The sequence below is a fragment of the Patagioenas fasciata genome, chromosome 1 (assembly GCF_037038585.1).
Source record: "Patagioenas fasciata isolate bPatFas1 chromosome 1, bPatFas1.hap1, whole genome shotgun sequence".
In the NCBI taxonomy this organism is placed as follows: domain Eukaryota; kingdom Metazoa; phylum Chordata; class Aves; order Columbiformes; family Columbidae; genus Patagioenas; species Patagioenas fasciata.
In genome coordinates, this window is record NC_092520.1 from 68,452,185 (window position 1) to 68,469,115 (window position 16,931).

General features: G+C 43.4%; 1 protein-coding gene across 13 annotated transcripts in view; it reads right to left on the reverse strand.

Annotated features, from left to right (window-relative positions):
- Nucleotides 1-16,931, reverse strand: part of MAP4K4 (mitogen-activated protein kinase kinase kinase kinase 4) — a 163,585-nt gene that overhangs the window by 51,680 nt on the left and 94,974 nt on the right. For all 13 annotated transcript variants that reach the window (XM_071808215.1, XM_071808209.1, XM_065829518.2 and 10 more), the window contains exons 4-7: nucleotides 7,509-7,634; nucleotides 6,490-6,600; nucleotides 3,550-3,640; nucleotides 1,862-1,992 (exon numbers count right to left, since the gene is read on the reverse strand). In XM_071808215.1, coding sequence (XP_071664316.1) covers nucleotides 1,862-1,992; nucleotides 3,550-3,640; nucleotides 6,490-6,600; nucleotides 7,509-7,634 — 459 coding nt within the window. The remainder of the gene's footprint in view (nucleotides 1-1,861; nucleotides 1,993-3,549; nucleotides 3,641-6,489; nucleotides 6,601-7,508; nucleotides 7,635-16,931) is intronic.

The window sequence follows — 16,931 nt, forward strand, 5'->3', positions numbered from 1 at the left end:
ACATAAGCTTGCTATTTTTTTTTAATAACAGTATTATAAAGTCCTACTTGTCATATGATACATATATATATATATACACAAATGCATGCACGTATTCATTCAGAGTATACAAACAACCCTTTCTAACAACACATAAAAATATGCTCATATTAGGACAGCCAAAAATACATTGGCCCCAAAGCTAAGTCTATCAAATGACAGAATTTTCAGTCCTTGTTTACTAAGGATTAAACATTTCCCTGTAGTAGACTCACAGAAAACACTGTACCTATTCCCCCAAACAAAAGATGGAGATATGAAGACTGCTGAGTGAGAGCCAGGAGGGTCCCACACAGGTGAGAGGTGTCACCGTCCTGGTGAAGAACCACCTCCAGAGACTGACGCTTTGCTTACAGGGCAAACACGGGAGGAGGCTGCTGGAAGACAGCTTGTTCCTGAGAAATGCAGCCTTCGTTTCTGGTCACAATAATGACTTTTTCTAAAAATTTGTCAAGACTAACACTCAAATAAGCTCTTCTTGTACTAGAAGCAGAGAAGCGTTTCTAACGATGGCATCTGCAGACCCAGCAAGGCAATCTTTTCTCTTGGTCCAACACAGCCATCTAAGCTCCTGTTCTTACAAAATTTTTCAACCATGTATTTCTGGGAGGAAAAAGCCTTACAGGTTCCACCAGGAACAATAAACCGGTGTTTTCAGAGACAGAAGAAGTTATTTTTCACATCACTACTGCATTAGGAAATATTGCAGAGAGTTTTTGGTCTTTGTTACATCATTTAACAGCCACCCTTCCTAATAACTCCATCTGCAAATATATAAAGCATTATCTCTAGTACAATGAACTGATGGATGTAAAATGTGACTAAATCAAGAGAAATAGGATCAATCTGATCAATCTTAATCAAAAGGTATAAAAACACCAATTCAAATAATCTGGATTTTTAAAATAGATTTAGACATGCACCGACATAATGATAGCTAATACCGTTAGCAGTCTTGGCAAATTGATATAATTGATATTCAGCTCTAAAATTCATTGTAAGGCCTTAATCATACGCTTTCTGATATCTTTTTTGCCTTTCTTGGTTAAGTTGAAACAATTGCCTTCGTTTAAGTGAAGATTTTTGAAAAGCATATTTTCACATTTTTTCTTTCTTTGTGCTTTCATTAAAGCAAGCTGAGAATTTTTAAGATTACTGAATACTGTCACTAGAGAAATTCAACTTTAAATACACTCACATAATATTCTTAAGGGTAGTGCAAATACCATCAAGCCAATTATGGCTTTGCAGTAATCATAACTTTGGTTTGCAGTAAGCTATGTAAAAAGTGACCTTTGTTGGGAAATGCTGTGATGGATAAATTTTTATCAACACATATATGTATCCTGAAATGAGGAATAGCCACAGATTTAAAGAGCTCCTTCTGTACCTCACTGGCTTTCCAGACGGTGATTCTATTTAAAGGCAACACCTAAAATGCATTGTTCTGGGTTACTACAATAACTAGGACATAATCTAACACAATTTAAAGTACAATCATTATACAAATTGAGAACATGAGCGTTTCCAATTAAACTAATTTTTGCCTTCTCTGAGCGCCTACAGCATGCTGAAGTCCTATACTCCTCATGTCTCAAAGCTGTAATAATACAAGTAACAGCAACTATTAAAGGTCGCAATTTGGCAGTGACCTATACCTTGTATTCCTGCAATAAGAATATAGCTACACAAAATAGTATTACTCTTACAAAATATAAAAAGTCTCAAAAACTGTCCTTGTTCATGGACATTCATATTCCAAGTATAGGGTTTTGGTTTTTGTTCATGGTTTTTTTTTTTTCTGTAAACAGGAGACTCTTACTCTGTAATCATACGTAGCATCTGGATTTTCATCACAGGCAATAACTTCTGGAGCCATCCAGTACGGAGTTCCAATAAAAGTGTTTCTCCTGCCAACTGTCCTGTCCAGCTGAGCGCTCACACCAAAATCCACTGTGGATGGGAAAATGGTAAAATAAAAATAAGAGGGGAAAAACAATGCAGTGATTACTTCTGTAAGGTGACTTGGAAATAAAACCATTTGGATGTTCCATGTGGGAGGACCATGCTGAGGAGAAATATGATGATTAATACTGGGGCAGCCAAGCCCTTGCACTTCACGGGCAACATGTTTAGGCTACAAGTGTCAAGAAACACAGCCGCATATGACCATCTCTCCTGCTCCCCTCTCCAGCCTGCCTGGACAGAAGGGAGCGTGCAGCTGCAAAAACACTGCCTTGGGAGGCTGAAGAAGGGCTATTCCCTTCCCAAATGGTGAAGCAAACCACCTTTGTTTATACAGAGGGAGCTGCTTCCCAAATGTACCTCTCACACTATGGGAAAACCACACGCGCCAACTCGTCCCCTTTTCAGCTGTCCACCTTTTCTGCCCTGAAATTGGACAGCAAAAATAATCTGTTGCTCCGCGACTTGCTCCCTGCTCTAACGCATAGAGCAGACGCATTGATAGGAGCAAAAGATGAGGATTATTCAAGATAAGCCAACTTTGAGCACATACGCACATGGGTTGCAAAAGAGGTGCCTGTTTCATTACAGCACAATTACATTACCAGGGTGTTTTCTTCCCCTCACTTCTCCCTGCTCATGACAACAATGATGTGTGTCTTTCTATACCAGTAATGGCATCTGCTCTAGGAGGGCTGTTGTCAGCTTCACTGCATCCATCATCTGAGCAACACTGACAAACTGGTGTAAATGAGCACAGTGAAAGCAACACTTTCAGGAGCTACTGTGCTCCACTTTGGACCAAAAGGAGGAAAGCTCTCCCAACAGCTTCCTCCTCCAGCAGCCAGGACGTCTTCTCATGCCTCGTGCTGCAGGAAGGTGTAATGAAAAACAGAAGGGATGTGGGCTGGGTGGGAGGGCTTCGGCATGGCTCTATATTTAACCAGAAAAAGGTGGCGAATGTAGCGTGATACAAATACAGAAGGTTAAAGTGTGCAGTAAGTGGAAGAGACAGATTAGAGAGAAGGAAAAAAAAAGAGTTTGTCCACTTGAAAGGGAAAGAAGAGGTTAGGGATGAGCGTGGTTTTCAGCAGGCATGTCAGAGCTGGAACTGCATTTTGAACTTGATGCCGCAGCTCCCTCAAGAGTGCCATTTAGATTGTATTTTTGTGTCCAGAACCTGCACAGCAGCTGCTATTTTAATTTAAGTCAAATAGAAGAATGACTCCCATCACTTCCTGAAGTCCAGAATGAAAGGAATCAGAACAAACCCAAGTCACGCATGGCTCAGTTGGGGCACAAAACAATCTGCTCACTGATTCTGGCATGAAAGTCAACATCTTCTAATGAAATGCAACAACGACCTGTAATCCATCGTCCTGAAGCAGGAGAAAATACGTGCAGGACCTCGGTCCACACAGGAGCAGTGACAGTGATCACATGCTACGGAACATGGCACCAGCCTCTTAAAGGATGAAATTACTTTGGGAACATCTGAAAACACAGGCTGAATGAATGAGGAAGTGGATGTGCATGCCTACTTACCGAGTTTCACTTCTGCATTCTCCGTTAACAACACATTTTGCCCTTTGATATCTCTGTGAATCACATGATGGGCATGAAGATGTGCCAACCCCTGTGTTAAGAGAGGAAGGAGAGACACTCAGAGTTAGGCTCTTGGCTTAGCAACAGCTACTCATACCCAGCATCCCCAAAGCCCGTAGCGCTGGGTTTCAGGCTCTTGCTCAGCAGCCAGGTACCACTGGACCCACAGGAGAACTGTAGCAGAACTCCCCCACACAGCTTTTGGTAATGGAGCAGCGACAGAGGCCCCAGGTTGTGCAGACACTGTAACCGAATACAGCTCAGCACCTGCACTGTGCAAACACCACTCAGCTGTTGCTTGAAGAAAGTTCAGATACCAGAAAGTCTCCGTGCCGTGACACTATAAATGACATCAGCATCAGTGTACGTCACTGACATCAGACACACACAGGGTCACCCAGAACTTAGTCCAGGAAGGGAGGCAGAGGGAGAAGGGAGGCATCATCAATCAGCATGCATTTGTGTTCCCCTGAGAAGGGCGTGGGGGGCTGATGGACTGGCAGTTTATTTGAGGGCAAGGGAAGACTGATGACAAACAAAAGCTCCACTTCAAAGCTGCAGTTCTCCAGCCTCCATAAACATGAAGCCAGATAATTAATTGTTCCTCAGGAGAAAAAAAAAAAAAAACACACAACCAAACACACACACACATGCAAAAGAAAAAAAAAAAGAAAAGCATGAGCATTGTACTTTCCAAAGGAAACAAAACCTCCTGGCATACGGTGCTTTTTGTTGAGACAGCACCTGGACACATGCCCCAAAGCGTTAGCCATGTGGAGGGAGGGCTGAGGAAGACATATGTTGCATTTTACTCTGTAATGTAATTGGGAGAACAACAGGCAACCCCTTCTTAGCAACTGCCTGTATTTTGGTTTCTCCTCAGCTCTGTGCTTGGAAAATTGTAGTCTCTGGTGGGATCATCTTGCCTGTTCATGTTGCCCTCGTAGGCTTTTAATGTTTTATGAAAAATAAAGAAATAGAACCTTTACAGCTGCAAAAGGTTAAGAGAGTACTGGTTGCTGTAGAGAAATATTTCCTAACACATGTTCTTCATTAAATGATCATTTACCAGTTTGCCTACATAACCATTGGGCTATTTTCTTTCTTTAAAACAGTTAATGAGCATGACAAAAAAACCTACCATCCACAACTCCTCTTCACACGTCACAAGTGAAACAAGTGAACAGCTGATGTCCCCGAGACCCTTCACTGGCTGCTAATGCTAAGTGGGGTCTTATTTTTCACAAGAATGAAGGCTTTTCCACAGCTTCACACAGGATACTTTTTAAAGCCTTCTGCTACATTGACTGAGCCAGAGAGATAATCGTCTGTTCTCTCCAGAGTACCATCTAACCTTACTGAAAAAACACATTCGGGTTTGCGAAGGGCTGGGAGGAGACAGAGGGACACAGCTCCATTTTCCTGCAGCCCCCAAGCACCTCCAGCCACACAGGGATCCACTGGGTTGACCTTCTCACCTGCGTCTTCACCTGCACCAATCTTTGGCATTTTAGCTCATTTTAACTTTGTGTTACACAACCTCTCTGCCTCTGACAAACTCGGTGTCGAATCAGGTTTTGCAATGTCTCATAGCATTGTAAGTTCAGCATTCCTTTTTTCCAGATATTCCAGTTCCCGCTAGCGAGCAATTAAGGCTCCTTTCGCAAATCTCTCGCAGGAATGAGAAAATAGCTTTCATCTAACTCTTTTCTGATGTAAATAATTCTTTCCTCTTCTCAGTAATGTGACTACTTTAACCTGGGAAAACCTAGGATAAATGCAACACAGCATGCTATACCTCCAGGGTCACACAGTTCTCAACTCAAGCTTAAGATCAGTCCTGCAGAAGTTAGCTTTCCTTGTATTAAAATATGCTGTGCATTTGATTTGAAACACAACCATCAGTAGGTTTAAAATGGACGAGTCCAAACACCAACAGACGGACTCTCTCCTAGCATTCGGAATTAAAGCAAGATACCAGAATTGAACATCTCCCTCCCTCACCATCTTAAAAATTGCCATGGCAGAGCAAATGTGTAACCCAGACAACAGCAGCATTGATTTCTGCAAGAACCAGGGACAGCTTCCTTTAACATAAAGCCCTCCAGAACTTCATTTATGATGAGGCAATTGAACAAACACACTGTGTAGGGGTACGGGTAGGAGGCAATTTTTTTTACGTAAAGCAAGAAGAAAACCATACGAGATTTACTTAGTGCAGCAAACAAATGCCAATTCAAAAAGCACTTAAACTGTACCAACTGGAGATTAAATATGAAGAGTAATTAGTTAAAGCTTCAGCTTTAGAAAAACTGGTAAGTGGCATTCCTCTTCCTGAGAAACTTTTGCAGTGCCGTCTGCTAGCGCTCTACAGCGTGCAGCCACATAGCACGTAGCTGCTCGTTCTAGACAGGCTGCAGGAATATAGGACATGCGAGCACATCGCAGCACAGAAGTCCCGACTGCTGGCCTGGGTCAACAACTCCTTTCCTCCACAGACTTTATTAGGAGCAGAGCAAAGGAGCTGAAAGTGCATTTGGAAAAGCCCATTCCGTAGCCTACTGTGTTACCACACTTACAACCTCAAGCTTCTCAAAAACAGTGTTTTATGGACACTGTTTCACAGATTCTAAAATAGGTCACTAGTTCTTCCGTTGGCTTCTGATGACTAGAAATTACTATTTTCTGCAAGGTTGTTGCTACAATACAGTACAACTCATGCTGAGTTACAAGATGCAGAGCAGAAATCTGTCTGCTCCTACACACTCTCCAAGCAACGACATGGCTAACGGGATTGATCAGAAACAGCTTCTTGCAGAACTTCAAGGTAGGCTACATCTCTGGAAGACTGTTTCAAGTGGAGTAGACTATTATCCTTACCCGGAGAATCTCTCTGGAGATATATGCTATCCAGTCTTCCTTCAGAGTATTCCCTTTCGTGTTCTTCACAAGGTCTGTGATGGAGCCTGCTCCACAAAACTCCATAACAAGCTGCAAAACAAATATCAGCATATAACCAACATAAAGCACAGTTCCCAACTGTCTAGTGAAGCAAAGTAATCAGGTTGCAGCAGTGACTTTGGAAACCCTCGTGAAGCAGAGAATATAATTTATTTTACATCTCTGCCTGAAAAACAGATTCAAAGCAAATGTCTCCGATGTGTGTCAGACATATATGGAATATGTCTCACATTAGTTACCACATTTTCAAGGACTGATATAATCACTGTAATTTAATGCTGGGAATCTGGGTTTGCTCAGCTATGCAAAATGCATTAGCAGCAACAGCAGTAAGAGCACATCCAATGCTGGAGGAATCAAACTGATCGCACCATTGCAACACAGCATATCAACTCCCATTTTTTTATGGGAACACACACTGATGTTTGTAGCCTGCTATTTCAAACCCGAATTTGAATCCTCTAGAGCAGGAGTAGTTACATTTATACAGTCCTAAAATTACATTCTGCCTTTTGAAGGTAAACGTGAGGCTGATGTGACCCCTGGTGAAAATGAGTTGGACACCTCTGATCTAGAGGATGTAGATGAGGTGGGATGAGAAATGTAATGGGTACAATTATCAAGTGCAGTTTTCTTTTTACAGCCACACATTCTTACTGCTCAGCTCATCTGCCTTGTTCCCATGAAACATGTTACCATCCATCTGGGAAATGGGAGAAAAAAGTTACTTTAAGAGCAAATCCACTGGTAACATTAAATCTTGGTTCAGCCATGTTCTTAAGGATGTGTGATTAGCCTATGTGATTCACTTGTCTATCTGTTTGGGCAAGCACCAAATTCTATTACTTTGTCTTTCCATAATGTGATATTTTATGTCATCCTCAAACTATATTCAAAAGGGAAAAGTTTATGAACATGATTGAGAAATATCTGCTTACCCACAGTTGGTCATCATGTCCTGGAGGACTTTTCTTAATGAAAGCACCATAATAAGTTGCAATATTTCTATGATGAGAATATTTCTTTAGCATATTAATCTCCAGTTTGATTTCTTCTTCCTCATCCTTTGGAAAAAAGAAAAGAAAACAAAACACCATATGTTTAATACACCATATGAAGTATTTATTTTCTCCTCTTTTTTACAGAAGTGGATTTTTACAAGTTTAATTTATACCAGCATCACACTCAATAAGCACATCTCATGTTCATGTCATCAAAATCCTGCTTACTGAGATGGTCTGAAACAGAGCTTTACTTCTCCAAGTTTTCAGTAGTGCAAAAAGGCAAATGAAGGATGCACTGGACTTCATTCAATGATGGAGCGGGACAGCATTTTAAAATCCCTTGGCTTGTAATACCTTAAGCAAATACATAGCTAGCAGGCTTTTATTCTACATAACCCAGAGAAGCAGAAAACCAGAAAAATCTGTGAATTTACAAGAAAAGAGTGTTATTTCTGTCTTCCTCATTTTTTTCCCTTTAATTTTGATAATTGCAACCAGTTCTATTTAACTGCCAGACAGTGGCTCAGTGCAGCTGGCTGCCAAAGCAGCCCCTCCGAGGTGGGTTGCCCCACAGTGAGGACCACAGGGTCCTTGGTCCTCCACCTTGGTGTCAGCATGGGACTGGTGCAGGAAAGCAGAAGTGGAGATCAGGAATTCCCCTCACTGCACGAACCACACGGTTCACCTCGTGCACAAGTTTCCTCCCTCTCCATGCATCTCCATGGAGGAAGAGTGAGCCCATCGGGGAGAGAGAGCTGGGAGCCCAGGCGGTAAACAGGATGCTTGGACACAAAGGTGAAGGAAGGATTTACCCCGGCTCACCTCACCTCAGTGAGGTGCCAAGCAGAGAGCAGCTCAGCTGAAGGGAGTCCATCCCTTCAAAGAGCTGAAAACGGGTAAGGCTACGCAACAACTCCTTAAAACCACCCACAATTCACTTTTGAAGTGACGGTGGGACGCGCTGCACGAAAGAATCCAGGCGGGCTTTGAGGTGATGTCTGAGCAGGTAGCCAGCAGATACAGGAGAAGACACCATCCCACCACCAGCACACTCCCCCAGCTCTCTCACACCGCACCGTGGCAGTGGGAGCTCATCTAGCACCTCTCAAGGAGAGGAATGAAATGCAGCTGGTTTACCCCTTCAGACACAATCTCCATCCGCTCCACAACCTTCTAGCCTTAGATATCCAGGGGGAAAATGTCTACCTTAAATTGATTCCAGGAAGGAAACCAAAACCTCTGTTCCCTAGGGTGGCAGGCTGATAGAAATGGTAGCACGTATTTTGATTATCCTGTAATGTCAAAGCTGATTACAAGATAAAATTTTAAGCCTTAAACTTCCTTGCAATTTGCACCATGCTAGCAATCAACTATCCTATTCATGATATACGCAGATGTTAACACATGTACATGTTAACTATTTATACACACTGGTACACACGGCCTTAGCAAAAGAAACCACCCTATGCTACAAAGCAAACAATTATTTCATATACACTAATAGCGGGATGCAGTGCTTTCTTGTAAAATACTACAAGAGAATTTCCAAAATGCACCAGGGACAAACTATTCTTAAATCTTGTCATGATGCATCTTTACAGTAAAACACTGTGTATTTCTGGAGCACTAAACAAAATAGTAAAATAATCTTGTAAATCAAAGTTCCCAGTGAACAGCACCGTGGGGAGAAAGCGCTACCAGAACAGCTTGTTGAGCCAAACACTAACTCGGTGCTTCCTCATCTGCTTCTGCTGTCCTTGCTGTTGTGTGATTTTATTTAGATCCTATTTAAAAAAAAGAAGAATACCTGTCTACACTAGAAACCACACTGAACCTTGAATTTAGGAAAAAAAAAACGTAGTGGGAGCTTCGTTATACTTAATGGTTTGGGACTTAATTGCAGGAAGGTTAATATGTATAATTGGATGAAACTGCTACTTTATACTGACTTTATAGAAAATTTTTTTCCTACCTTCATCACATGAACACAACAGCTTTTACAATACTACAGGCAAGAGGTCCTAAAGTTTGTTAATGTTTATCTGTTGCAACAACAACCAAAACCAAAACCACCGAGGAATAAACAATAACCAAAAAAAGGCACATACAGAGCCAGCAGACTGCAGGCAGCTACTGCTCTTTCAGTTTTTCCGTGTGTCAGAGCACCTGGTCAATGGCCTGCAGCAACCCCAAGCAGCTCCCTTAGCTAAGGCTAATAATGGTCTAAACTCCTGTTTCAGCTGTGATTGAGCATTTGTCCACAGCACAAATAGCATCTCACCTACAGTGTAATCCAGTCCAAAATTCCAGCCTACAAAAATAAATGGATAGAGTAATTGTTGCCAGGCTTTGGAAGATTCCACTTAGTGTGGATCGATAAGTCCCTGGCACTGAGTCCCAAAGACTTGATGGCGACAAGAACTATCATGAGGACTAATCAGCAAGGAGAAAGCTGCAATACCACTGTGGTACAGCAATTGGTGTAAGATAACACACACACACACAAAGTCACCAGACCAAAATTATTCTGTTCCTGATTCAGGAACAGTTTTTCCCAGGGTACAATTGATTTCATCCCAATGTGGACAACTGAAACAGGCCAAACAATGTGCGCCCTAACAGTGTTTACTTCCCCCACTTAACTACAAAAGGAGGATGAGGTCATTAACCGAGATCCAGACACCAATCTTGCAGATGTCGCACATCAGGGCAAGATAAATCCCACCCAAATATCTCACCGGATAAGACCATTTCCACATAAGGTCCCTCAATAGACACACATGCCATAGGGAGGACAGGTTGCAGCCATGATCCTCCATTGCAGAGGAAGGTGTTTTGGTGGCCGCCCCAGGGATCTATCTGGATGTGAGGGCTGACCTTGGGGACAGAAGGTCCCTCATCTCCTCCCAACAACACATGTGCTGCTCCACTGCCACTAACAGCCCCTCCGTTTGCAGAGGCGCCAGGATCACAAAAAGGGGAAAATTAAAATGGATTGAGGAGAGAGACTGTCATTCTCATGAAGAAATACAAGAGTACATCCTTTTTTCTTGGAGGAGAGAGGCAGCTGGTGAGCCCTTCCTAGTGATTTTATGCAGCTGGCATCAATTACCACTTTAAGCCATTATCTGTGGATACAAACTCCCATTGAAACCTTCTTTGTCTGGCCTTTGATGGGGCTGGTATAAGTGTTTTATACTTACACATTCGCTGTCTGTTTGTGACAGCACATCTGATTACCAGCAATTTTTGCAGTAAGCTATACTTTTGCAAGACTCACGTGGTTAAATCAAGCTCGGAGTGGCTTTCCTCTCCCTTTCCATGTGTTTCCCTTCAGAGATTAAATGGACATGTCAGCATCTCTAGGGATTTCTAACCACAGCGCTGTTTTATCAAAACAACTTTGCCTGGAAGATTAAAAACTGCATATGACGCCTGCACGGAAATCTACTTATGTACACTAAGATCACTTCTAACCATTTGAATCAGCACATTACAAATAAACCCAGGCGTGTTACCTCTCAGCATGCCATCCTGCGGCACCTGATCACCTTGCTTGCCGCTGGAGCACAAAACCTTCACATTGCTTGCTCTTCCACTCATCAATGCACGCTAAAGATCAGATTTCTTTTTTTTTCTTGCATGCAGATGGCAAATCAATGACTTATTAGTTTCATTACATCACCATTTACAAAACTGATGATTTCAGTATCTGAATGATTAAAGTATCTGAACTCAGTGCCAGTGGAGTAACTCCCAGTCAAATAAAAACTACTAGAGCAGACCCATGTAAGGAATATTAATCTAGACAGCTCAATTACGCAATTTCATCACGTTTTCCAAAGGTAACCCCCCTGCCTCATTACTTCAAGAAAATCCTGCTTATTCATACAAATTCTTAGAAGATGAGGAATTCAGAAGCACTTTGCCAGACACCATGGGAGGGAGGGAGGGAGGGAGGGAGGGAGAAGAAGGGAACTACAGCTCTAGAAGTGCCAGAAGCACGAAGGACATAACCAAAGGAAAAGTCACTCCATATCTGCCCCATTTTTATGTACTTCCCTAAACACAATTGTCTAGGTGTCTCAGAAGACCAAGCAAAACAGTCCTGACCTGCCCCAGCACTGCAACTGGTACAAGACGTCTCTGAGAATCTGTCTCTGAGAAACACAGCCAGGAGTAAGGAGGGAATTAACACTGCTTTCCAAGATCTGTAGTACAATAAAATAATTTCAGGAGCTGAATTAAAAACCAAAAACAAACAAGACACCTAAAAGATACAGCAAGGAAGTGTCCCAGGACCTGTAAGTGGTGACTTTCCATCCACACTCCTCTGGGTGGAAGAGCTGCCTGACCACTGCTCTTTGTCAGCTGTTGACTCTGGCCTCTGAAGGGACAGAACAGGTCAGGAAGCAGAAACTCAGGACAATTTCAGAAGATTTTATTTACCCTACTAGTATGATGAGGAGAAATGTGAGTGAGGAAACACAGCCAAAAAAGGATAAAGCAAAACAGTATTCTGTGATGAAAGTACGAGCAAGTTTATCTATCCTGCCAGATTATTTATATGCTCTCCTAAGTCAGTTTGCCGAGGAATTCAAATCAATCCCTTAATTAACTTTCCTTTCTAATTTAAGAAATGAGACAGTGACAAATCTCAGCTCTCCCTATACAAACAGCATCCAGTCATTTTAAGCTACAACAAAGTGTTTTAAGAATTAACACCACTCCCCAACAGTGGAAAACCAAAAAACACACAGGCAAAGGAGGATGATGAAAGTGGAAGCCTCCAAGTTTCCTTTCCTTTGCTTTCCCAGTGCTGCCAATGGAGCTCTGCCTGCCCATACCCAGGGAGCTGCGCTGCCTAGAGAACAGCGGCTGGTGATGCTGTATCTGGGGTTGCAGAGCAAGCTGAGCTGCTGAGGATCAGGAGCTCCAGCAGTGGCTTGTGGGGTTTGGGAGTCTCTGAATCACGGGAGGGTTGGGATCTGTGTGGAGGAGCAGGCAGCAGCCTCAGCCTGGCACGGGGAGGGGAAAGAGAGCGCGAACCCACGGGCACCTGGAGTGATGGAGAGGAAACTGGTTTGGCTTCAGAGGCAGAAGAACCACAGCAACTCAGCCTTTCTTTCACTCTCTCCCCACAACAGGCAAGTTGAAGAGAAACACGAGAAGCCCACAAGAAACAGTTTTTACTTTTGTTTCTGCCTCCCCTCACTTTTCATTTCTGCTCTCAGCCTACATTAAAAAAAATCCTAAAAGGCACCAAACGCAAAGAAAAGTCTTCCTGAATAAATCACAACACCAACTTTTGGAAATGACAATTCTGCTTGTGTGTCACATCCTCCCTTCCCCTCACACACCAGTCCTGGTCTGCATCCATTCGGAGCTGAATCTGTCCAGGACAGGGAAAGTCTGAATAGTGCCTAGCATAATAGGTGACCTTTTCTGGTGCTGGAATCCATAATCCATAATCCATAATCCACTCATTAATAAAGTTCTCACACACAAGAGAAATGTTTTGGCGAGAAGAGTTGGGGCAATATTGCACACAGTGCGGTATTTGAACTGGGAGCTGTGGCTCTGCCTCCAAGCAGGGAAGGAGACTGTAATTTTGGGAGGAACCAAACCACAAAAGCAGTGAGATTTGGAGCACCAGGCAAGTCCCTGCCAGTGCCTGCCAAGGTAGGAAGTTTGTATAAAGCACAGCAGCTTACAGTGTGGAGAGCACAACGTGGAGAAACGCAATCCTCTCCAATGCCACAACAGAGTGTCAAAACTGGGACTATTATATAAAATAGTTCTTAAAAGAAAATACCAAACAAAGGCTTCCTGGGAGGGAAAACCTAAACTGTTTAAAACAAAATACTTTAATCAAGATGTGCAGTAAACATTTAACAAGTCCATATACAGTTCTAAATCTTAACATACAAGAGCCTCCAACTTCCTATTACATCCCGTCTTTCTTGAGACTCTTTTACAGAGCCTTTGAGGTTTGTTACTCTCAAGCTAAAGACCTCATGCAAGTTTATTTCCCTTCTGTCTCTCTCCTTTGTTACCTTCTCATCTCCAGCATTCACTGTGCCTGTCCCACTTAACATGCAAGGTCCCCCTTTCACAGACCCTTTGCCCACAGACTGCCCACCTTGGCATCAGCATGTTCATTTCTCTGCACCGTCCTTCAAGTCCTTCCCAAACACGCTTGTTCAAAGGTCTAGCAGACCGTTCACCCTTATGAAAAGGCATCTGCCACGGTATGCGCTCGGTGACACTGAAGGAGCACTAGACATCCAGCCAGCCGTAACATGGGCAGGGAGCATCGCCCCACCACCCCACGCCATGAAGGTACCTATCAGACTTTGCCCCTGGTCCACGTATGCAGGCCATGAGGAGAAAGCCTTTCATGGGCTTTACCATTCACAAGCTTTCTGGAGCCCATCTTGTCACCAAGAGCTGCCCACCAGCCTCTGAGCCACTTCTGCCGCCGGCAAAGAGCTGTGCTGCCAGAAGCAGCAGACCAGCAATGCTCTGCTCAGGCAGAGTGATCTCAGAAGATGGCTGTGAAGCTTTTTCAAGGGTCAAAAAGAAAAACTCTTAAGTTTTGTGAGAACTGGCTGGAAGGACAGGCTGTCCTTATGACCACATTTGGTTACCTTCAGTGGCAAGATTTCATCAAGCAGGTTAGAAACACACTTCCCAACACATGCAGAACAGAGGCTGCTTTGTCTCCCCTTGGCACAACAGCCTCTCTACTGCATGCTAAAGGCACCATCTGAAATGAGAGAAAACGAGCCAAATTGTTTGCAACAGTGGCATCGCTGAGGCTGCAGCCATAAAGCAACAATTAAGTTAACTAGACAAAAAAGCATGAGGGAGGACTAGCTTTTAAGCAGGGTCCCAGCACTGCCCGAAGGAGCCTGTGTAGCAGCTTTGTGCGGGCACGGGAGACGGAATCACGTGCAGGCAGGAAGGAGCCAATAAACCACGTGAAGACAATACTTGTCTGTTGTCTCCCCCCTAAACTACCTCCTCTGCCAATCGCTTCGACAACAATATTTTCTTTCTTGCCTGATGTGCCCCCGGTGCCTTTGCCGGCCACTGAATGAGCTGCACTGAAGACACGGAGACTGCACCGCTGCTGACCTCCCCCAGTAAAACCCCAGGGCGTCACAAGGTTTTCCGAAGACTACCAAGAGAGAAACCTCCTAAGGGCAAATCCATTCAACCATTTCCAAGGCTAGTCCCTTGATCCTGGTCACAATTACTTAAAGAGCATCCTGCTCAGATTGCAAGTTTATCCCAGCTATACAATTTAACTGTCCAGCCCCATAAAGCCTAAATTATTCACAGGTTATACAACAAGCCAGCCTTGTACTGACACCTTCAGAGCCCTCATAAAAGAGGGAAGGTTTAATACGCTACTTCCATTACTATTATTCACGCTAAAAACACCCGTTGCTATACAACTCTACATCCAGTCTCGGTCTTTTTGTGATCAGAACAAGCCCTTGCTAGCAGATATGAAAAATAAGTCTGTATGTGAAGGCAATAAATTAAAACCATTTCCTTTATGCAAAGCTCTGGGCTCAGACAATGAGATGTAGATGCTGGACAGAAAACAGGCTTATGCACAAAGCCAAAAAATTTCACAGCTTTTCTGCTTTGAATCTCAGTGTGCCTTTGACGCCAAGGAAAGCAGCATCTCTGGGGGTGAGAGAGCAAGGGGAGGTGTTCGCCCACTGCTCGGTTTCTGCTTCCCTCGGGGTCAGCACAAAGCTCCAGCGCTCCCACCTGGCGGGCAGATCTCCTTCCCAAAGGGGACAGATACAGGGGTCCCTCCCCACCTTGTGCAGTCCAGACACTGCTGGGCCAACGGTTTGGAAGGTAAAATACATTAAAAATGGCAGTTCTGGCATAACATGAATGTTCTTCTAGCACATACACCATTAAAATCTATCATTACGTGAAGACACTGATTCCCTTAAAGGACAGATTCATTCAGTATATAGCCTCACACCCACACTGACCAAGAAGTCCTGTAGATGAAGGGGAAGAGGGATTTATTTACAACCCCTTTCATTTTGTACATTGAATAAAGCCCAAATGCTAATGAAGCCCAAACAAAATACCCCAACAGCTCGTGATCACAAACCCAAAGCTGCCACCTTGCACACCGAAACAGGACCAGAACAAAGGAGAGCAAGGGAAAGTAATCCCACTTTGGTTTTTCCTCTGGGCTGTTTCACATAGGATCCTTTATTTAACAGAGATAGGGCTGGAGAAGTAGTTGATAAGAGAAATGTAGGAGCTCCATCCATCACATACCCCCATTTCTTTGCCCAACAGTGATGTAGGGCTTGGCGCTGCTCGGTACATAACATTATTTAGGTCAAAAGCAAACACACAGATTTACAAAGCAGAGGGAGCAGACTGGCAATGGTACTCCAAAATCAACTATATATTTAAAAAAAAAATTAAAATATGGGGGACCACAAACAAGCACTACCACAACTGCCAGCAGCTGGCAGCTGCAAAACAAGTACCTTGTACTCCAGGACACACAGTCCCACCAGTGACCTTTACCTCTCCGTGGGACGAGTACCACCACAGGTGGACAGACCTGACCCCTACATGTACTTTTCCCCTCATCCTAAGTTATGGGCACCCAGGGCAGCTACGCTCCAGGCTTCAGCACAGCCACTGCACGCCTGAAATCAGACAGAATGAATCCAGGCTTCAGTCATAAGTAGCATCAATAGATAAATACAGTAAACACCAGCTGGAAGGCTACAGGATTTATTATCAACTTTGGCTTCTGAACCCAAATCAACTGGTAGGTAGAAAAAAAACTTTGTAACACATTGCTAATCCTTCAGGTGTCCACATTCCCTGAGTCTTCGAGGCTTTAATTAAGCAAACCCTCCTCATTATAAAGTTGCGAGCACTGCAATTTTTCCTCCAAAATATTTAAAACTGCGCCTGCAACACTCACAAAGCCCTGCATTTTGTCAGAAAATCAGTACTAAAGAAAAGCCCTGAAAACAAGATTACTGCATTTTCTTTGCAGCCCACCAATCCACTTCCATAAAGTGCTAAACTTCAATTAGCCTGTTATTATGAAGAAATAGATTTAATGCTTCTTTTCTGACGTGGTGTATCTCTGTCTGAGGTATTGTACATCTGTCAGATGAAAAGACACCTAACAGCCAGCCATCACATCCCCAAACATCGAAGGTAATAAGTTGGTTTAGGACCTAAGAGCCATACTTAATGCCCTTTGTACGTGCTGCTGGTAATCTGTGCTCTGTTTTACATCCACAAAAGGAAAACTTCAAATTTTGGACTACACTACAGCCTCCA